The sequence below is a fragment of the Pseudoliparis swirei genome, chromosome 16 (assembly GCF_029220125.1).
Source record: "Pseudoliparis swirei isolate HS2019 ecotype Mariana Trench chromosome 16, NWPU_hadal_v1, whole genome shotgun sequence".
Taxonomy (NCBI): domain Eukaryota; kingdom Metazoa; phylum Chordata; class Actinopteri; order Perciformes; family Liparidae; genus Pseudoliparis; species Pseudoliparis swirei.
In genome coordinates, this window is record NC_079403.1 from 24,452,567 (window position 1) to 24,475,671 (window position 23,105).

The following is a 23,105-nucleotide window of genomic DNA, read 5'->3' on the forward strand; positions in this document are numbered from 1 at the left end:
ACTCATTAAATGCCAACGTATGGCCGTCTGCGTCTGATGCAGATGCACAGAGGCATCTTTCAGCATCTGCGTGCAACCCACTGGGCTTTCAACCAACTCCAATATCAACCCACTGGGCTTTCAACCAACTCCAATATCAACCCACTCGCATCATTATTATCCGGTCGAGCGTAAAGAGCAAGGCGGTCCACAGGAGTGGGTGGGAGTGATAGCATGTGCTCAAGCTAACAGTCAGTCAGTGTCTTTAGTCACGGGACTTTTGCCTTTACCCAACTTCCTGAGAAGACAGAAGTTGATTTTGAAACTGAGTATTGTTTTTTAATGAGTGGAAACTGGCATGCTGGAGGGGTACCCAGAGCGTCGTCGTATAGGGCCACTGATCTGGGTCGTTGGAGGAGTTGGGAGTGAGAATGTGTATCTACTGTATTCTCCACTGAACATGTCACATTCTGTATATACTAAGAGGCACAATAATGACAATGAACCATTGTGTTTTTCTCTTGTCCTCTCTTTCTCAGGATGATGAAAGGGTGAGTAGTTTCTGAAATTTTTTACTGATATGGTGCAAATTAGTGACATTGTACGTAATATCACACCTGACTAAATTAAAATTTACTGAACTACGGAAATTACTGCATTGTAGAAATAACAATGTTCAGAAGTCATACTGTTGATGTGCTCACTACAGGTTGTTCGTATTCTTCAGCTAAACAGCTAGCTTGACCAAATGTTTTCACAACAACCTTTATTGAGAACAGTACAGTGGAAGGAGAACTCACAGAGTGAGAATCCAAATTTACAATTGAATATTATAACATTATTTAACCGGAATAACTGCAACCGGAAGTGACCAGACAGGAAGTGACCAGACAGGAAGTCATCTGACTGGAACTATTGGCACAAACTGAAAAATCATATTGCTATTAATTATGTCTTTAAATTAATACAACAATTAAATAAGAACAAAAGAGATTAGCCAAAAAGGCAAAACACATATAATTGATGTGCTCATGATGTCTCATCTATGTTTGTATGTATGTTTCCTCAGTGTCCTCTGAATCGAACAGCCACCATGGAGGAAGAAGCCTGCAACTGTGTAGTTGGACCACCATGGCAGCGTGGCCTTCAAGGACCCACGGTAACACACACTCATAATAAGAATCATTTTTCTCTGGAACAAAATATTGGGGAGACAAACAGGTCATCATTGCAATGCATACATCAACGCCTTTTTTAATTTCTGTCTTCTCAGGGTTTCAGAGGGCAGAAAGGGAGGGATGGACTAACGGGACCTGACGGTAAGCCTGTAAGTGCTTATCACTTTTCTTTTCATCACTTTTATCATCTTGTCATAATGCTGTCAACAGTCTTTAAGATACAAGTTTTAGGTACAAGTTAGAATCAGCTTGTGTTTGTAATTCTCACCAGGGTATTGATGGGAAGCCTGGGGGATCCGGCCCTCCTGGAATACCAGGGATGAAGGTAAAGAAAAAAAAACAGGTTGCATTGCAACAGCTTCAAATGGAACTTGAGTTTTACTGCATTTCATGATGGACAAGGTGTCTTATTTAGCTCCTCTGACCCTGTTGAGTTCCTTGGCCTTGTCTTATTCTTCCTTTATTATTATTCTCCCAATCTGTATTGGCCGATAAGGATTATCATCGATCGGCAATTGGTATAAATGGCAAAACAATCTGTGAATGGGCATCTCCGAACGTTATTTTACTACCTTTTTTGTGCTGATCTGATCCGTTACAAACTATGAGTTTTATGATCCGTTGCACCCTTAATATATATCCGTGGGTTGCTAATCCCAAATATCTCTCAGGTCCTTACAGCATCTCCAGGTTTTGCCCTATTCAAAGTTCACTACTTGTGGTCATCGAATTTTCCTTGACCTTTGGCAATGGAGAGGTTATGGACAAAGGTTCTGATTTTGCTCCTCTGATCTTTTAGTTACTTGGCCCTGTCTTATTGGCCCTGTCTTATTCTCCCTTTATATGCTTTCTTTAAGACGCATTATCCGACAATTTGTCAATCGGTATTGGCCGATATGGGTTATAATCGCTCGGCAATAGGTATAAGTGGTAAAACTATCTTTGAATGGGCATCTCCAAAAGTTAATTTACAACCTTTTTTCTATCGTGCCGATCCGATCCATTATAAAACCGTGAGTTTTATGATCCGTTGCACCCTTAATATGTATCCGTGGGTTGCTAAACCCAAATATCTCTCAGGTCCTTATAGCATCTCCAGGTTTTGCCCCATTCAGAGTTCACTGCTTGTGGTCATCGAACTTTCCTTGACCTTTGGTAATGGAGAGGTTATGGATGACATCATTTTAACATGTTTGATAGGGTTTATTAATTGTATTGATTTAGTTCCAGACTTTAATTGCATACTCTCTTACCGACTAGGGTGAAGATGGTTTAGCAGGACTAAGAGGGGAGCCTGGTCTGCAGGGCATCGAGGTGAGTCTTTAAAGAAGCATTGTGGTGGACGTTCCTACTGCTGCCGCTACTGATACATTACCTGGTTCTGCCCAGGGAGGCCATGGGGAACCAGGCTTATCAGGACAACCAGGAACCGCGGTGAGACTCATTTCATAGAATAATGATTCAAATGGAAACTGAGAAATATTAACACATTACTAACCAGACTAGTACATCAACACTCTTTTACTGTCGCGTTATAGTTTTTAACTCGAGACAGCAGTGTTTGAGGGAGCAGACGTCTCTGGCCAGACCCAGTTGGCCGTGCTACCTACCTTTTTTTTAACGTTTCCATAAAGTTGCGTCCATTCTTTCATCAAGTTAGTTTTTCCTACATCCAAACTTTTGGCCCCTTTTGTGTGTACGCAACCGTAAAAGATTAATTAAAATACTAAAAAAGAATACGAATGACTCGATATAAATATGTGCATATCAGTACCAAATATCATTAGATTTATTTTCATTCAGGGTCTACCTGGCGAGAGAAGTGAGCAAGGGTCTCCAGGAGAAGCCGGACCAATGGTAAGATCCATCTCTATTTAAAAGGAGCTGTAATTTACATTCTTTAAATGAATTAAGCTGGAAACAACTTTTTGCTGTGTAAAGAAATCGTGTAGTAATGTCCAACTCAGCAGATAATGCATTTGCTCCTCTATGTGTGTTGTTATCTTTGCTTTCTTTACATAGATATGAATTGTAATAGTGTTGAATAGTAATAGTGTTGAATTTGGCTGCTGTGTGTTTGTCGTCCAACCAGGGGGAGCCAGGACTACCAGGCACTGCTGGACCGGTTGGGCCACCAGGACCAAAGGTCAGTGCCGACTGTTCCTACTGTGCTTGTGGAAATACAGTGTTGTTGAACCTTCACATCCCAAACCAGAGGCATTAATACGAAATGCTGCCGCAGACTCTTGGGGAAAACCTTCTGCCAGATATTGGTATTGGCACCCGGCTGCAGGGGTTCACTCCCATTCAGACACAAGAGCATTGGTGAGGTCTCTCAAAGGTCAGAAGCTCGCTTCGTCTAAAAGGTGCCTTCAGAGAGAAGTGGAAGTCACGCAATGCTTCCCACTGTTGGACTTTTTAAGAACTTTATATTCAGTGAATGAAATAACTGGACGGATGGATCAGAAAAAAACTACCAAGGGGGAAAAAAAGGTGAGAACCTTCAAGAGAGCAACAGAGGAGGATCCCTCTCCAGGATGGACAGAAGAACAGACGCCATGTGACCCTCTTAATGCATCCCATAGTGTACCCCCACGTCTATCAAACCTACAACATGCCCTCCTATATCTTTTCAGCACTCATGACATACAGCACAGACACGTTGCCATGAGGAAACAATGTGTCCTCGTCATGTAAAGGAAAGCATGACAGCGTCTTCTCAAGAGAACTTCTCAAACCTCTGTTATTGTCTTGTATTTATCTTTTCGACCTAGATAAATAAGCCCATTACTGCCCGGCCTGTAGTTTGACTCTTGGCTTGCGTGCCGGTGCTCATCGGTGAGCCCGGAACGTTCTTGGTTCACTCGTGTTCGTAGAGTCGGTAGCTGGCTCACAGCTGGAAGTGTTTATCTACTTTAGACCGCAAACCTTCTGTGTCTCCTTTGCTGTTTCCAGAGTGTTCTGGATCACGCTCAGCACTTAAAACGTTGAAATCTATATTTGAGAGTCTGGAGCATCTGGACTGACGAACATCTGTCCAGTCAGATTGGACAAAAGCCTTTGGATATGTTTTCAAATGTTCATTGATGCCAAAACTAAAATCAATCTGCATATGTCAAACAGTAAGTCCAACAATAACACCACTACTGTGTTAATTCATGTTACATTTATATTGTATACATGTGTGCCCCTAACATTAGCTAAATACATTTAGGGGGAAACTAAATCGCATCCATATTCATTTCTTTTTTAAATCAACAAAGCTTTAGTTTGAACATGTCTGCAGATGGTTTGCTCTGTATGTTTATCTAGTTTGTGTTCTCCTTACAATAATCCAACTACAGCTAACTGACATGTGACTGTGGCTCAGCGAGTGGCGTACAGTCCTTCGATTGGAGGATCAGTGGTTTGCTCCCCAGTCCGCGTGTCGTCTGGAAGCCACTGAACCCCACATCGCTCCCGGAGCTGTGCCTCCGCTGTATGAATGGTCAGATGGTCCTGATGGGCCGGCAGCACCTTGCATGGTCGCCTCCATCTTCAGTGTCTGAATGACAAGTCGTGTTCAAGAGACGACAAGTACACTCCATTTACCGGGATATTGAATATCCTCCACTTCACCTATAGACGTTCTCAATAAACATCATAATACTTCCTGCTTTAATACCCGACAGGTGGAGCGCTCCATCAAACAAAGTGCTGTTGGCTTGTCTGTAGCTGTGTGTGTGTGTGTGTGTGTGTGTGTGTGTGTGTGTGTGTGTGTGTGTGTGTGTGTGTGTGTGTGTGTGTGTGTGTGTGTGTGTGTGTGTGTGTGTGTGTGTGTGTGTGTGTGTGTGTGTGTGTGTGTGTGTGTGTGTGTGTGTGTGTGTGTGTGTGTGTGTGTCAATTCAATTCAGTTTGTTTTCGACACAGACCCAGCCGGGTCCAATGGACCCTATGAGACGTGAAGTCACAAAGACTCTGGAGAGGAGGTAGAGTTAGTAATGTGTGATGGAGAGATGTCAATTCATCCAGAGGTAGAGACAGAAGAGGAGAGAGGTGCTTAGTGTATCCTAAAACTTCCATAAGGAGAGAGGAGAGGAGAGAGGAGCTCAGTGTATCCTAAACATCCATAAGGTGAGAGGAGAGAGGAGCTCAGTGTATCCTAAACATCCATAAGGAGAGAGAAGAGGAGAGAGGAGCTCAGTGTATCCTAAACGTCCATCAGGAGAGAGGAGAGGAGAGAGGAGCTCAGTGTATCCTAAACATCCATAAGGTGAGAGGAGAGGAGAGAGGAGCTTAGTGTATCCTAAACATCCATAAGGTGAGAGGACAGGAGAGAGGAGCTCAGTGTATCCTAAACGTCCATAAGGAGAGAGGAGAGGAGAGAGGAGCTCAGTGTATCCTAAACGTCCATAAGGAGAGAGGAGAGGAGCTCAGTGTATCCTAAACGTCCATAAGGAGAGAGGAGAGGAGAGAGGAGCTCAGTGTATCCTAAACGTCCATAAGGAGAGAGGAGAGAGGTGATGACCCTTCAGGGCCCCTCGGTATGTGCGTGTCGGTTTGCGTCTTCATTGTTCGGCTCATTAGCTGCTAAACGCTCCGCCATGTTCACCATCTCGAAGGTTATCGGCCGGCTGCCCGCTGGTCATTGTTCAGTCAGAGTTTATCTCGACAGCAGCTGCTGCTGCTCGGATCAGCACGGCTGAGATGAGTTAACCCAAACAACGAAGTGGCTGAAGCTGAAAGACACGAGAGATGCAATCTGTAGAGTTGAGGGGAAACTGTGGAGCCTGTGATCGTCTTTGAGGGTCGTCTTCATGACCGACCCTGAATCCTAAGACATCATATCCCCATAGAGCTCAGCTGCAGACGATGCTCTCACAGATCACAGATATACGGGATTTAATTAAATTTAATAAGCATCCAAAACATGCAAATTTACATGCCAGGTGAGTCCAAAAGTGAATGACTGAAAATCACAAACTAAAGAGGATCAGGTAACCAGGACAACTGGAAGAGGCTGCAAACAGGAACCAACAGCAGACACAGGACAGGAATACACATTTATACAGGACTACAGTTCTTAAATGATATATTTGTCTAACACGAAACAATATAGCATGTGCCTTTCAGTATCCAACATTTTTTTTAGACAATTCCTGATATTGCTATCTTCTTTTATGAATGCAATTCATTCCATAAGGGTTCGATTGGCAGTCCAGTGGGACCCTAAAAGCCAGACGTCTCTCACATTACTCGACAACCATAAGGTCTTAAAGCTGCGACACAGCCTTCCTACCACAGCAAGGATACAAAAATGTAATTTATAATATGCATTGCAGTAAGGTGGTAGAATATTTGAATCTTTAAGCCTGTTGAAAATCCGCCGTTTCAAATTTTGTACCAGGAATTCCCGTGAACATGACCTCAGTGATCCCCGCCTTGAAGTTCTTGAGCAGGAGGCCTATGAAAGCCTTAAGTCAGGGCCTGGGGACGCCACGGTCACATCCTCAGGATTGTTTCTGGGAGTTTAGAGATTGCAACGACCCGATGAGGAGTTTACATTCTCCAACTACCACATGGTAGATTTTTTTTTACAGCGGATTCTTTCTAAACAGCCTTTCCGACCACCATGCAGCATTATGCCAGTTAGCGTAGAACGTGGAGAGATCACAGTAAAGTAGCACAAGAGGAATCCAGATGTTATCTGCTCAGAACCCAATGAGCTCACATTGTGGTCTCCGCCTGAGGACTCGGCCTCCTTTTGACTGTAAATCATTTATGTCCACTCATCCACGGCGGCTCCATTGAGTGTTAATGAGGCCTGAGCTTAGATATAGTGGATAGGCCTTAAGGCTGTCAGCTCGCTCTTTAATCACACACTCACACACTCGTAAAACTGCTCTCTTTCATCAACATCAACTTTCCTATTTCAGTCTTGGATTTGATGTTTCACACTCAAGTCAAACAGGTTAAAAATGATCTGCTTTGTGCTCGGTAAAGGCCTCTTATTATCTCTTATTACACTAATGTATGGATTTTGACTTTATTCATCCGTGAGGTTTCTACATCACAGGGAGATACAAATACAGTATATCTCACATTCCTGCCCTATAATTACTACTTTTTTGTTCAAAAGGGAATGTTTTTACAAATCAGAGGGTTTATTTTTTAACTCCTGCGTGCTTGTAATTTAGTCGTAAGTTCAGAGACCTCCTAAATACACATGCAAGTTACAGCTTCTCCAGCCTACAGGCTCTTATGCCTCAACACAGGTTGAGATGACCTCACTGGGTTGTAGAAGCATTACTGACATGGTAAACACGTGCATAGCATACATTGAGAGATGAGATATGTTTGGGGAAGACATATTTCTTTGGTCAGCACAGAGCTAACGCGTTTTTTTAAATTATATTAATTGGTATTTAGCTCATGAAAGTACAGATTGACTAGAATAAAAAACACCCAAAACATGACGGAGGAAAAGTGCACGGCTAACGTTACTTTGCAGGCAAGATGGCCGATTAGCTGCTCAGCTGTTAAACAGAAACAACGCACTAACAACGTACCTTAGCCTACGTTGTTAGTGCGTTGTAGATTATGGCATGCTCACAGGTTAGCATCATAGTCAGCTCACAGGTTAGCATCATAGTCTGCTCACAGGTTAGCATCATAGTCTGCTCACAGGTTAGCATCATAGTCAGCTCACAGGTTAGCATCATAGTCAGCTCACAGGTTAGCATCATAGTCAGCTCACAGGTTAGCATCATAGTCAGCTCACAGGTTAGCATCATAGTTAGCTCACAGGTTAGCATCATAGTCAGCTCACAGGTTAGCATCATAGTCAGCTACCAGGTTAGCATCATAGTCTCCTCCCAGGTTAGCATCATAGTCTGCTCACAGGTTAGCATCATAGTCAGCTCACAGGTTAGCATCATAGTCAGCTACCAGGTTAGCATCATAGTCAGCTCACAGGTTAGCATCATAGTTAGCTCACAGGTTAGCATCATAGTCTGCTCACAGGTTAGCATCATAGTCTGCTCACAGGTTAGCATCATAGTCTGCTCACAGGTTAGCATCATAGTCAGCTCACAGGTTAGCATCATAGTCAGCTCACAGGTTAGCATCATAGTCTGCTCACAGGTTAGCATCATAGTCAGCTCACTGGTTAGCATCATAGTCAGCTCACTGGTTAGCATCATAGTTAGCTCACTGGTTAGCATCATCGTCTGCTCACAGGTTAGCATCATACTCTGCTCACTGGTTAGCATCATAGTCAGCTCACTGGTTAGCATCATAGTCAGCTCACTGGTTAGCATCATAGTTAGCTCACTGGTTAGCATCATCGTCTGCTCACAGGTTAGCATCATAGTCAGCTCACTGGTTACCATCATAGTCAGCTCACTGGTTAGCATCATAGTTAGCTCACTGGTTAGCATCATCGTCTGCTCACAGGTTAGCATCATAGTCTGCTCACAGGTTAGCATCATAGTCAGCTCACAGGTTAGCATCATAGTCAGCTCACTGGTTAGCATCATAGTCAGCTCACTGGTTAGCATCATAGTTAGCTCACAGGTTAGCATCATCATCTGCTCACAGGTTAGCATCATAGTCAGCTCACTGGTTAGCATCATAGTTAGCTCACTGGTTAGCATCATAGTCAGCTCACTGGTTAGCATCATAGTCAGCTCACTGGTTAGCATCATAGTCAGCTCACTGGTTAGCATCATAGTTAGCTCACTGGTTAGCATCATAGTCAGCTCACTGGTTAGCATCATAGTCTGCTCACTGGTTAGCATCATAGTCTGCTCACAGGTTAGCATCATAGTCAGCTCACTGGTTAGCATCATAGTTAGCTCACTGGTTAGCATCATAGTCTGCTCACAGGTTAGCATCATAGTCAGCTCACTGGTTAGCATCATAGTTAGCTCACTGGTTAGCATCATAGTCTGCTCCCAGGTTAGCCCGGTCTCGGTGCACTTGTCTAGTTTCTCTTGTTCTAGTCATCCAGAAGTGTCCATGTCATCTTTTCATTCATTGGGCGGCGGCGTGTTGGGCGTCTCGGCCGTGTAATTACGAGGTTTGTTGCTCTTGTGGCTTTGTGTGCGTAGCGCGGCGAGACACTTCAAAAGAAAACAGACTCAGCGTGGAGCTAATTCAGTCGTTTCCTCCCTGCCAACATGCACTGAAAATATATACGTTGGTGGGGCCTTGTAACCGTCTGTGTCTGCAGCGAGTGAAACAAGAAAGAAACATCCGTGAACCTCACGCTGACGTACTTCAAGCAGAGAACTGAACCAGGAGCACAGAAAGCTATTTTAAGTTGGCCGTGAAGGGAAAGCATGTCCTTCATAATCAACATCTGGGTCTCTTTCTGAAACCAGATGTCAGTCAAATGCACTTCCAGTAATGTTGTGGTCATGCACCTGTAGCACCAAAACAAATAGATAACTAGAACGGGCACTCGGTAGAGCGCATACCTTCGCATATCACAAGATTGCGCATTGAATTATGAACATTTTGGCATTAGTTGCATGCCATTTGGATAAAAAAAAGATGTTGACCTTTTCATGACCTTGGCCTTGATCTTTGATCCGATCGATCCCAAAATCTAATCAAATGGTCCCCGGATAATAACCAATCATCCCACCAAATTTCAGGCGATTTGGTTTAATACTTTTTGAGTTATGCGAGTAACACGCATACAAATAAATAAATATATAAATAAATAAATACAGGGCGATCAAAACATAACCTTCCGCATTTTCAATGCGAAGGTAATCATAGGTTGCCCTGTTAGAGGATGAGACAATCAGGTACAGACTCATTACACTCACCACTGTTTGCCTCTGAGTTTTAGATTTTCTTGATGATTTTTTAAAAGATATCTTTGACATCTATCTTTCATTGTTCATGTACCTGAAACTGTGGAAATGGAACAAAAGCTCCACACTGGAATTGAAGTGTGTGAATATGAGGGTTATACTGTATGTTTTTATTAAGGATGAGTCTGATTATATTCAATACTTTCCTTATTTTCATGTGCAAATTCAAACCAGCATGTCTCCTACTAACAAGCATTATGTGTGGATCCAAAGCCTGATATATATATATATATATATATTAGTGCTGTGAAAAATAACGCGTTAACTCAGTTAATTCAATTACAGGTTTAACTAGTTTTTTGTTTTTTAACGCATTTAACGCATGCGCAGAATGAGCTTCCAATCCATCTGTTGTTGGTCGTCGGGACGAAAAAAAAGTCACTTGCAAAATGAGCTTCCAATACACCACTTCAATCTGAACTCTGTCCGCTCTCATGCAGACGGTCTGTTCATCGGTAATGATCCTTCCGCAGGTTCACCTCCGGAAACCTTGTTACGACTTTTACTTCCTGTAGATCAGGGTCTCAACACGTCGATCGCGACCCGCCAGTCGATCGCGGCGTAGTGTTGGTAGATCGCATGACATTAAAGAGATTGGCCCGCCCCCTGACATGTTCTCTAGAGCACGTCTTTGTTCTTTTATTAAACTAAACGTCTGTTGTTGATCGTATCTCCACAGCAGCATGTCATTTCTGTCTCTTCGCGTTGCGTTAACACTTATCGATCTCCGTCTCGCTCGCCACAGAGCTCCGAGCGCGCGCATCGGGACCGAGCAAAAAAAAAGTCACTTGTCAATCTGTCCACCTGTCCATGTCGGTGAGGTTTCAGTTTTGCAGCGGTGTCCCCGCCGTCCCTTTCATCACGGCCCAGTTCATGAAGAAAACCCACACAGTCAGTTTGCCTCAGCAGCTGCTAGAGGAAGACTAGAGGCCTTTAGATTGTATCATGGTGGAGTTAATGGTTGACAAACAAGAGAAAAATGTTCTGTTTAACCCTCCTGTTACCTTTACATTTACTAACATATTTTACTCTCGGGGTCAATTTGACCCCAGCAATTAAAACCTCCAGAAAATTATTAGAATTAATATTGCTTCCCAAGTTTAAGTGTGAGGTACTTTATGTTTGTTTGTTGACTACCTAAATAGCCCTTTAAATATATAAAAAAGTTGATATTTCTTATATGTTTGACACAGTGAAAAACAGCCTGGGGTCAAATTGACCCCAAAGAACACCGACATTAAATATTGAATGGGGTCAAATTGACCCGAAAGGTAACAGGAGGGTTAAACATTCTGTTTAGGATGAAGATGTATTAATGTTCCATATGGAAGAAAACTGCTAAATAACTGCTGAGTTGCAGCACCATTGTATAGAAGAATGTATACATGTATATATCCGTCTTTTGTCATAAATATCTATGTTCTCACAAAATATACCGAGAATATCGGTAATATGTGATTAATCATGATTAATCCACAAAAACCTGTGATTAACCCGATTAAAATTTTTAATCGTTTCACAGCCCTAATATATATATATATATATATTCTATTGCAGTAGGCTGCAATGAAGGCTCTCAATAATCCACCATCTTGCTGCCACAGACATTCTCTGAAGCCCTAAATGAGTCGTAACCCACCATTGAAAATAGTCCCAAACAGATACACTTATTCCTCATGCTAAAATCTACATCGGGAAATTATTAATCTTTTGTTTTTGTCTTTGCAAAAGTATATATTTGCGACCTATTTATAAAACACTTCTGCCACAGATAAAGCTGAACTGACGCCACACGGTCAGTTCGGTCTTCTTCTCTGGGACTCGGACGTGTGATCATCACCTCCCCTAGAGCTGAGGGTTTGGAACGAAGCAATCAATACATCAAATGATCTGACAAAGAAAAAGAAGAAAGAAAGAACGAGTTGACCACCCGGGCTGAGTTTTTGGGTTGGATAGATGGACCTGTACTTTTCTAGCCTTCCACTAAAAGCTCTTTAACACCGCATGACATCATTCAGCCATTCACACCCTGATGGGAGGGGCTTAGTCTCCACCTGCACATCAGGACTAACTAACATCCACACACAGCGACGGGATGAAGGAGCTTTTCGGGGTTGAAGTATTTTGCCCGAGGACACGTCAACACGCTCTAGTGGCTCTAATTAATGGACTGAAATATATCACCAGCAAAACATGTTTTTTTATTCCCATTTGTTTCTAACCCATGAAATCCAGAGAACATTTAAAGGCGCCTTTTGAGACACGAGAACATCACGGTTGATATGCTCAACAAATGAATGGCTCGCGGTACCAGAATATATTTTACTGCTCGTTGCTCATGTTTATTGTCAGCGGCAGCGTGTTGTGTTCACGTACGGTTGCAGAGCCGCCACATTTAAACAGCATGAAGACGTTTGAGGGGCAAACCGAGCGGCGGTTTTGGTGACTCCAGGATGGTTAAAACTTTATTTGCATGTTCTCTTGTAGCCGGGATTGTGTTTGTCGGTCGCTGTTCATTTTAGTTTTAACGAGATCTCCTCACCACAGCCGTCGCCTGATCAACTCACGACACGCCAGACCCACTGGTAACAATAGGAAGGACAAGTTTATCAAGTTGTTTATCACAAAGACAATAGTCAGTTTATGAAGTTGTTTATCACAAAGACAATAGTAAGGACAACTTTATTAAGTTGTTTATACAAAAGTGTGTCTGTCGTTGTTGAGCTTGAGAGAAAAGTCCGAAAGAGGAACTCAAGTGGATCAAGTAGTTTAATTATATATATAAACAAAAATATATACAAATGTTATATATATATATAGTTTCAATTTTGAATATTTTTGTATGTATATAGTTTCAATGTATATATATATATATATATACAACATCATTTTTTAATTTTATATTTAGACTTGAACACACATGGTCACAATTGAAACTATAACTAACCCTATATAGTTTATATATATATATAAATCTATATTAAAATGTTATATATATATATATTGAAACTATGTATTGAAATAATATATATATACAGGACTGTCTCAGAAAATTAGAATATTGTGATAAAGTTCTTTATTTTCTGTAATGCAATTAAAAAAACAAAAATGTCATGCATTCTGGATTCATTACAAATCAACTGAAATATTGCAAGCCTTTTATTCTTTTAATATTGCTGATTATGGCTTACAGCTTAAGAAAACTCTAAAATCCTATCTCATAAAATTTTAATATTTCCTCAGACCAAGTAAAAAAAAAGATTTATAACAGCTGAGTGTTTGTCAAGGCTCAGGAAACCCTTGCAGGTGTTTCGAGTTAATTAGACAATTCAAGTGATTTGTTTAATACCCTACTAGTATACTTTTTCATGATATTCTAATATTTAGAGATAGGATATTTGAGTTTTCTTAAGCTGTAAATCAGAATAAAAGGCTTGCAATATTTCAGTTGATTTGTAATGAATCCAGAATGCATGACATTTTTGTTTTTTTAATTGCATTACAGAAAATAAAGAACTTCATCACAATATTCTAATTTTCTGAGACAGTCCTGTATATATATAGTTTCAGTAAAATATATATAACATCATTTTTGTAGTTCCTAGTTCCAAATAATGAATATTACAAATAAAATACATCATCTGGGTTGAAAACAGGAGGTGACATGATGTCATCTTTTCTTCCTCAGGGTGCTGAAGGAGCTCCAGGTGAATTCGGCCCCGAGGGACCTCAGGTGATGAAGTGTGACCTCACGATGACCTTGAGGATCTCTGTTGTCCTGAAGACGTTTCCATCAGTTGTTTAACTCCCTTTGTCCTGAATGCATTGTTTAGGGAGAGGGAGGCTTACCTGGGCTACGAGGACTACCTGGAATCAACGGGACTCTGGTTGGTAGAACATCATCATCATCATCATCATTATTATCATCATCACTCTTTCACTTTTCTTCAACGTGCTGAAATGAGTCCGTTTTAGATAAATAGCTCGTTAGATAACGGGCGACTAACTATGTAGAGAGTGTCTTTATGATTAATTTAACGCTATCTTCATTGAAAGAAACAGAGCTTTACTTTGAAAAAGAAGCACATTTCTAAATGTCCCCAAACTTTGAAACGGTAGTGCATCTATACAACAGGTCTGTTTACCATTCATCACACATATGTGGTTACCTTCCAGTGAGAGGGTGCACCTGTCCACATGTGTCCGTGAGCTCTACATCACGTCTGGGCCCCGGACTCATAATGAGGTCATTAATCCAGCCGTGAGAGTCCATTTGGGTTTACTTAGCAATCCCATTAGCGTGGTGAAGTGGCTGTTAATTTAGAGCCAAAGTCAGTGTGTGTGTGTGTGTGTGTGTGTGTGTGTGTGTACGTGTGTGTGGACTCACGCTGTACACACAGTTAGCCCCCCCCACCCCTTTCTGGTAAATAAGATCACTTGGGGACAGACGCAATTCCAGCAGAGCTCCACGGTGTGTGTGTAGCTCTGCTGCCCTCTGGTGGTGAACGTGAGACATTACAGACGTCACAGCGGGTTTCTGAGTTATCTGGAGGGAATGGGATGAGCCACCCCTTGTATCTAGGCAACCACATCCAGTGACTATACATAGAGGCCCAGCCATCACCAATGCAGCATGTATAATGTGCATACTCCTGGATTGGCCCCCGTCAACTTTAATATTGGATTGTGTTCAAATATGACACAAATATGACAAATTAATTAAACTCATCAGCTTAGATAACTGTTTATCAATTGGGAGACTGTTTCAGGATCGTAATAATATCAATAAAACGGGCTCCCACACATACATGCTCCCAAAAATGACCTCGGAGGTCGACGTACACCCGATTCCCCCCAGGTGTGAACCCCTTATCACCCAAACTCCTTATCAATTCAATATTGGTTACTCAAACAATAGATCGCAATCAAATACAACATATAATATTTATATTATATTTATTTATGCTTCATGCATTAAAGCTGCATTCTCTCTACTGACCACCAGGGGGCGGCTCCTCTGGTTATATAGAAGTCTATGCTTCATGTGTTAAAGTTGCATTCTCTCTCCTGACCACCAGGGGGCGACTATATATATATTTAATTGTGTCCCATTGTTGTGTTTGAGGCTCAAATCTCATGTTGTCACCTCACAGTCGATCAGAATCCCAGACATATTTATTTATTCTGCACACGTGGATGTGCATGAGTGTGTGTGTCTTTGTGAGTGAGTGTGTGTGTCTTTGTGAGTGTGTGTGTGTGTGTTTGTGCTTGTGTGTGTGTGAGTGTGTGTGTGTATGTGTGTGTGTGTGTGTGTGTGTGTGAGTGGACCCTCAGTACCTCCTCACTAAGTCGTCTCATTCAGCCCACAGCAGCGTGTTCGTCTCTCTCATCTCAATCTCTCCATCCCTCTCTCTCCCCCCCCCCTCCTCTTCCTCCTCTTCCTCCTCTTCCTCCACATATCTCTTCATCCAGGCGGTCCAGGGGCCCCGGGGTCCGCCCGGAGAGCCCGGTCCAGACGGTCCCGAGGTCCGTAGGTTGAACGTTATAAAGAGTTATTAATCTAAACCACGTGGTTAACATCTCTCTGACTGCAGCTCAGATGTAGACTCTGGGTTTATGTTCACTAGAATGTCACACACACACACATATATACACATACACACACACACATACACACACACACATATACACACACACACACACACACATATACACACACACATATACATACATACACACACACACACACATATATATACATACACACACACACACACACACATATACACATACACACACACATACACACACACACATATACACATACACACACACACATATACACATACACATATACACATACACATATACACACATACACACATATACACATACACACATACACACACATATACACACACACGCACACACACACTCACCATTACATAATAATTGAAGCAGATACGTAACTTTTTTTAAACTAAGTGTCTTTGTGTATTTAGAAAAGCGCTATAAAAGTTTGAATTATTATTATTTTATTATTATAATGATTAATTTTATGATTATTACTTGAGATTATTTAAATATTTTCCTTTTTTTATATTTATATATTTTATATTTCCTTATATTTTACAGATGCATCTTCCACTATTTGCGGCGCTACATTATTTGAAAATTACATTCAATCATAAAAACAAAAACTAAATGTGTGTAATAAGTAAAGATTAATATACATATAAATATATAAATAAAGAGTAATAGCCAAGATAAGATAATAATAATAACCATAAGTTAAGATACGGAGGAACATTACAAGCTGGCCGTGTATAAAGTTATTTAAATGTATTGTTACCAGCTGAAACATGAATATTAATGCAATGTTTATAATGTTTATGATGTTTCCCTTTAAATCATCAACAAAACAGAAAGGTGTCTAATAAGTAAAGATTATCCACGATGAGTTAAGGAGGGAACTTTACAAAATGGCCGTGTATAAAGTTATTTAAATGTATTACATTTATAAAGTTATTGAAACATGAAGTATTGTTCATATTAATACATCAATACGTATATTTACTGGAGTCCGCCCAGCAACTACTTAGAAAAGCTGCCGTCGCCGCTGAGCCTCGTGTGATTGGCCGGAGCAGGGAGGAGTCCATGCACCTGATTGGCTGACGGGCAGAAGGCCTCAGCCGCGCGTCACACCGTGTGTTGTGTGTGTCCTTCAGGGTCGCCATGGAGACCCGGGGCTCTCAGGTCCGGCCGGTCCACCGGGTCAGAAGGTCAGTCGTCTCTGCGTGACTCCTTGTTTTATAGTTAACACACTTTATGTCATCTTACACGAGATCATAGGTTCTCAAACTGTGGGGCGCGTCCCTCTAGTGGGGCGTAGTGGTACTGCAGGTAGGGCGTGTCCCTCTAGTGGGGCGCAGTGGTACTGCAGGTGGGGCGCGTCCCTCTAGTGGGGCGCAGTGGTACTGCAGGTGGGGCGCGTCCCTCTAGTGGGGCGCAGTGGTACTGCAGGTGGGGCGCAGTGGTACTACAGGTGGGGCGTGTCCCTCTAGTGGGGCACAGTGGTACTACAGGTGGGATGTGTCCCTCTAGTGGGGTGTAGTGGTACTACAGGTGGGGTGTGTCCCTCTAGTGGGGCGCAGTGGTACTACAGGTGGGGCGCGTCCCTCTAGTGGGGCGCAGTGGTACTACAGGTGGGGCGCGTCCCTCTAGTGGGGCGTAGTGGTACTACAGGTGGGGCGCGTCCCTCTAGTGGGGCGCAGTGGTACTGCAGGTGGGGCGCGTCCCTCTGGTGGTGCGCAGTGGTACTGCAGGTGGGGCGCGTCCCTCTAGTGGGGCGCAGTGGTACTGCAGGTGGGGCGCAGTGGTACTACAGGTGGGGCGTGTCCCTCTAGTGGGGCGCAGTGGTACTGCAGGTGGGGCGCGTCCCTCTAGTGGGGCGCAGTGGTACTACAGGTGGGGCGCAGTGGTACTGCAGGTGGGGCGTGTCTAATATCTATAGACACTAGACACTTCTTAAACACACTAATTACCATTAATTCAGCGCATTTGTTTACTCTCTAAACAAACTGGCATGCACAGTATATATATATATATATATATATATATATATATATTAATATAATAATAATAATAATAATAATAAATTTAATTTATAACGCACTTTACATCCAACGAAGGATCTCAAAGTGCTACATTGCACAAAAGGGAAAACTAAAACAAACAAAGGAGAAGAATTAAAATAAATAAAATAAAACCAAACATAAATGACTTTAGAGTTTAAAAAGTAGTCAATCAAACGCTTTTCTAAAAGATAGGATTTCAGGCCTTTTTTAAAAGAATCCACAGTCTGCGGTGCCCTTAAATGGTCGGGGAGAGCATTCCACAGACTGGGAGCAGCTGTACAGAAGGCGCGGTCGCCCATGGTTCGGAGCCTTGTCCTCCGAGGCTGGAGGAGGTTGGCCAGTCCAGAGCGGAGATGGCGTGGGGAGGATTGGGGGGTGATGAGTTCTTTAAGGTAGAGGGGGGCAGTGCCATGGAGGCACTGGTGGGTCAGCAGGGAGACTTTGAATTTAATCCTGTACTGGACCGGTAGCCAGTGGAGGGATTTGAGGGCGGGTGTGATGTGGTCGTACTTCCGCACCCTCATCAGGATCCTAGCAGCACAGTTCTGGATGTACTGCAGCTGCTGGATGTTCTTGCTAGGGATCCCGATGAGGAGTGCGTTGCAGTAATCCAGCCTGGAGGAGACAAAGGCATGGACAAGTTTTTCGGCATCAGAGAGAGTGAGTGTGGGGAGTTTTGCAATGTTCCTGAGGTGGAAAAAGGAGGTCTTGCAAAGATGTTTGATGTGGGCCTCATAGGTCAGGTGAGGGTCCATTCTGACACCGAGGTTAGTGACTGAGGATGAAAGGTGGATGTCGTGGCCGGAGAAGTTGATGCTGGTGATAGTGGATGACCGGGTCTGATGTGGGGTGCCAATGAGAATGGCTTCCGTTTTTGAACTGTTAAGTTGCAGAAAGTTAGCCGTCATCCATGCCTTTATCTCCTCCAGGCAGGTGGAGAGTGTGGATAGGGCTGCAGAGGGGGTTGGGTTGGTTTTGATGTAGAGTTGGGTGTCATCAGCGTAACAGTGGAAAAATATTCCATGCCGGCTGATGACACGACCAAGGGGGAGCATGTACAGAGTGAAGAGGATGGGGCCAAGGACTGATCCTTGAGGGACACCACAGCTGACAGGGTGCATTTCTGACTTAGCACCTCCGAGGGACACATACTCCGTTCTGTCCGTGAGATATGATGTGAACCAGGCCAAGGTAGAGTCAGAGAGTCCGATGGAGGAGTGGAGGCGGTGTAGAAGAATGCAGTGGTCTACGGTGTCAAATGCTGCGGTGAGGTCAAGAAGGATAAGTAGTGATGGAGAGCCAGCATCAGCCGTCATCAGCAGGTCATTTGTGACCCTGACCAGAGCAGTTACAGTACTGTGGCCAGAGCGAAAACCAGACTGGAATTTCTCATACAGACTGTTTGATTTGAGATGGTTGTGGAGTTGGGCAGAAACTACCCTTTCCAACACCTTTGATAGGAAAGGGAGGTTGGAGATTGGGCGGTAGTTGGCAAGTACTTGGGGGTCAAGGCTGGGCTTTTTGAGTAGCGGCTTGATGACAGCAGTTTTCAGAGACGTGGGGACATGGCCAGACCGGAGGAGTGGTTGATGATTTTAGTGATCAGGGACTTATTGCAGAGGAGTGGTTTTTATCAGGGCTGAGGGAAATGGGTCCAGGGCACAGGTCGAGGCTTCATCTTCCTCAAGATGACTTCAACCTCATGCTGTGTGATGTCCGTGAAACAGCAAAGGGGCTGAGTAGTTCGGACAGAGGGTCAGCGGATGTGACTGGAGATGCAGGGGGCAGAGGCTGGAGAGAAGAGGAGCAGGGGAGCAGGGACAGCGGGTGGCTGGAGAGATGGGGGCAGGGAGGTAGGGAGGCGGGGGCTTGGGAGAAGGGGCGGTGAGGCAGGGGCAGGGGCTGGGGGCAGGGGCTGGAGAGGGCGGGGGGGCGGGGAGGCTGGAAAGAAGGGAGCGGATGATGCCTACTTTTGTTTTGAAGAAAGAGATGAAGCTGTTGCATCGCTCCTGCGTGTTGTCTGAGTGTAGGGAGGTCCGAGGTTTAAGGAGATGATTAATGGTTGAGAAAAGTTGCTTGGAGTTACCAGGGCTATTGTTAATGATGTGGGAGTAGAACCGGGACCGTGTGTCACTGAGGGATTTGCTGTAGGCCTTCTGATGTTCCCGGTAGGCTAGTTTGTGAACAGCAAGTCCTGAGTCCTTGAAACGCCTTTCAAGGACACGCCCCGTTCTCTTCAGTAGCCGCAGCTCACTGGTGTACCAGGGAGCTGAACATGTGAAGTTGACAGTTCTGGTCTTGACTGGGGCATGGCAATCCAGGAGAGTGCTAAGTGATGAATTGTAGAGCTCCACGAGTTCACCTTTATGCCCCCAGTCCCAGTTTGTCTAATGGCGGTGGGATAAGTGAGGGCACTACCCCCCCCCCCCTCTTTTCCTTTTCTCTTCTCTCACCGTCTGTTTCCTCTCCTCCTGACAGACAGTTTGTCTTTCTCGTTGCTGATGAGCGACAGCTCGACCTTTATGTGCTTTGAGTGGCAGGTTTTAGACCACCAGGTGGTTTTAAATATGAATGTTATTTAATTACAGCTGTCCGTGTTTGTTTTGAAGCTGTTTGTCCCTCGAAGCTGTTACTTCAAATGTTAGAGAAGCTTTTGGAAAATGAGTCATGAGTGAAAGAAAATGTTCACACAAACATCTTTATAAGAGAGACACACACACAGGCACACACACACCTACACACACACACACACACACACACACACCTGGAAGCCTCTGCGTCCGAGTGTGAAATAAATGAACGTCCGGTTTAAGAAACACGACAGAATATGACGATGATATGATGTATGTATCTATAATAACCTTTGACCTCTACAGGGCTCACCGGGGGAGTCAGGTGGTCCCGGGCTACCGGGGGCCGCGGGGCTGCTGGGGTTCAAAGGTCACACGGTAAAAGTCAACGCATGGACCATTTCAAAATAAAATACCCAGATGTTTTGTTTGAAGTCTTTATGAATGATTCAGAACTTTGTCTGTGAGGTTGTTTGCATGTTGTAGTCTACATGTGTCACGTGACATGTGACACTCGTCATGTATTATTCATGATTCATGTTAACGATGCTAAAGGTTGTCCTTGTGTTTCTGTCCTCTGTCACCAGAGTGAAGCTCTCTTCCTCTTATGACATCATCATTATCATACATAATGTAGGAGATGGTAGTAAGTTGTACATGTCGTAATGTTGTGTCTCTTCAGGGCGAGAGAGGGGAGGCGGGCTCTAAAGGAAGCCAGGTAGGACCCCCCCCACACACACACACACAGGTATGACCCCTCACACACACACACAGGTCACAGTTTTGAACTAAGATACAACACTTTATTGATAGTTCTGAATCAGCGACGTCTCCAGAGAACTGAGAGGTGCTCTCTGCTCCTCCATTCACTCGTTAGGCACACTATGACTCTCACACACACACACACACACACCTAGACAACAACAGACAGACAAACATACACACACACATACACACACACGTATATACACACACACATGTACACAAATGCATGGATATGAATGCACACAAACATACACACGCACACACACACATGAATGCAAACACATATACATGCACGCACACTCACACACACAAACACACAGATACACACACACACACACCACCTGCTATGTAAACAGAGTCTGTAGTCACGTGTCTCTCTCTGCAGGGGGAGCGAGGCAGCGACGGAGACCCGGGGATCCCGGTGTACCTGTGAGTGTAACGCCGCGCTGCGGCCACCAGGGGGCGGCAGCGGCGCCTGCTTCTGTGTCTTCACTGGGATTTAGAAAGATGTGTGGAGTAAAGTCTGAGCGCCAAACGTCCCGCACGTCTTCATCCTCATCCCTTCCCGTGGTTAATAACCGTCAGCATAACGACTTTATGGATATGATAATAAACTCGTTAACTCCTCTTGAACGCGACTTCACGAGGTTAAAGTTAGTGAATTAAAACACATATAAATACAATAAAATGTACAGAGCAACAAGAAACCACACAACATGACTGGAGACAACGCCGAGAATAAAACAGCAAAACATTTCATCAAACATTGAAAATATAAAATCGTCAACGTTCAGCGTCTTGAGGAGTTGATCCGGATGGATCCGGCTCCGGTGTTCGGCCTCCACCGCGTGACCTCAGTGCAGCGCCGATGACCTTCAGCGGGTCACGTGTTGTTGTTTGTGGTTTTCAGATTTGACTTCCTGTCTTTGACTTCTTGTTTTTCTGTAAACAAAAGCAGAAATAAGCTGTGAGTCACGCTTCACGTCTTCTTCGTAACTCCATCGTGTAAAACTCAGATCCACGATCAGATTATCGCCTCGTCGATAACCGATGATAGAAGATCAAAGAGATCCACGGGACACTAAACGAGGAGAATTTAAGAATCCATGATGCGAGTATCGATTCCTGAGGCATTGTGTGTGTGTGTGTGTGTGTGTGTGTGTGTGTGCGACAACAAGTCCTCAAAGCTTATTTGTTTCCGACGCAGAAAGGCGTGGATGGAAAAGAGGAAGAGAGGAAGCGTTTTAAGGGAAGTGGAACACGACCCGGAGACTTTTTATAGAACGCATCCCAGTGACCTGCAGGACGCACGACGAGTATTCTGACGAAGACGAGCGAAGAAGACGACGCCGCATTAGCGCCGCAGCTCCTCTGACACACTAACTCAGGCTTTGAGATGTAAGTTAACTGTCTCTCTCTCTCTCTCTCTTTTCAGGGCGAAGCGGGAGTCTCAGGAAGGAAAGGAGAGGTTTGTCAAATTAGACTCCTGCCGTATTACATATAATCCATTCTGTATTATTCTGAAGTGCGAGTGAGAAGCCCTGTCAAGCCTCCCAGAGCCAATACCTCCAGGCCTGGGGGAATAAGCCCCCCTCCCCCCCCCCCCTAAACACACACACACTCCCGATATGTCCAGATGTTATGTATGGAGATGTATTTAGGTTATCGTCTGATAAGAAGTCCACGCTGTATGTCGGCGTGCTATTTGATGAGAGCTGTGTATAGATTTCATTGGTATATAATTCCCACCCGCCTTGGTTTCCGGTGCTACCCTGTAAAGCTTTCCCTATCTCACACATCCGATTTACCACTTCATATGTCTTTATAAAAAGATATACGGTATATTTTTAGAAATAATGGGCGCTTGTTTTCAGGAGGAAAGAGAAAACGAGTGTTTTTATCAAAAGACTCGTTGGGAAACATCTGAGTCAGCAGGCGGCGGTTTGGTTAAAATAGTGAGAACACCTGAATATGGTCCGGTGGTTCAACGTCTTCCAATCAGGGGGTCGGCGGTTCAACCCCCGCCCGAGTCGATGTGTCCTTGAGCAAGGCATGTAACCCTGAGTTGTATGAATGTAACATTGTTCGTCGCCTTGGATAAAAACCTGAGCT

At 43.8% G+C, this 23,105-nt stretch overlaps 1 protein-coding gene across 1 annotated transcript in view; it reads left to right on the forward strand.

Annotated features, from left to right (window-relative positions):
• The window catches only part of si:dkey-225n22.4 (collagen alpha-1(XXI) chain), a 48,481-nt gene that overhangs the window by 19,536 nt on the left and 5,840 nt on the right, over window positions 1-23,105 (forward strand). Inside the window, 17 exon segments of the mRNA XM_056434811.1 lie at window positions 519-530; window positions 1,049-1,138; window positions 1,253-1,306; window positions 1,429-1,482; window positions 2,418-2,471; window positions 2,547-2,591; window positions 2,961-3,014; window positions 3,250-3,303; window positions 13,710-13,754; window positions 13,855-13,908; window positions 15,494-15,547; window positions 16,750-16,803; window positions 20,535-20,606; window positions 20,911-20,946; window positions 21,379-21,414; window positions 21,453-21,461; window positions 22,429-22,465. Of these exon segments, the coding sequence (XP_056290786.1) occupies window positions 519-530; window positions 1,049-1,138; window positions 1,253-1,306; window positions 1,429-1,482; window positions 2,418-2,471; window positions 2,547-2,591; window positions 2,961-3,014; window positions 3,250-3,303; window positions 13,710-13,754; window positions 13,855-13,908; window positions 15,494-15,547; window positions 16,750-16,803; window positions 20,535-20,606; window positions 20,911-20,946; window positions 21,379-21,414; window positions 21,453-21,461; window positions 22,429-22,465 (814 nt within the window).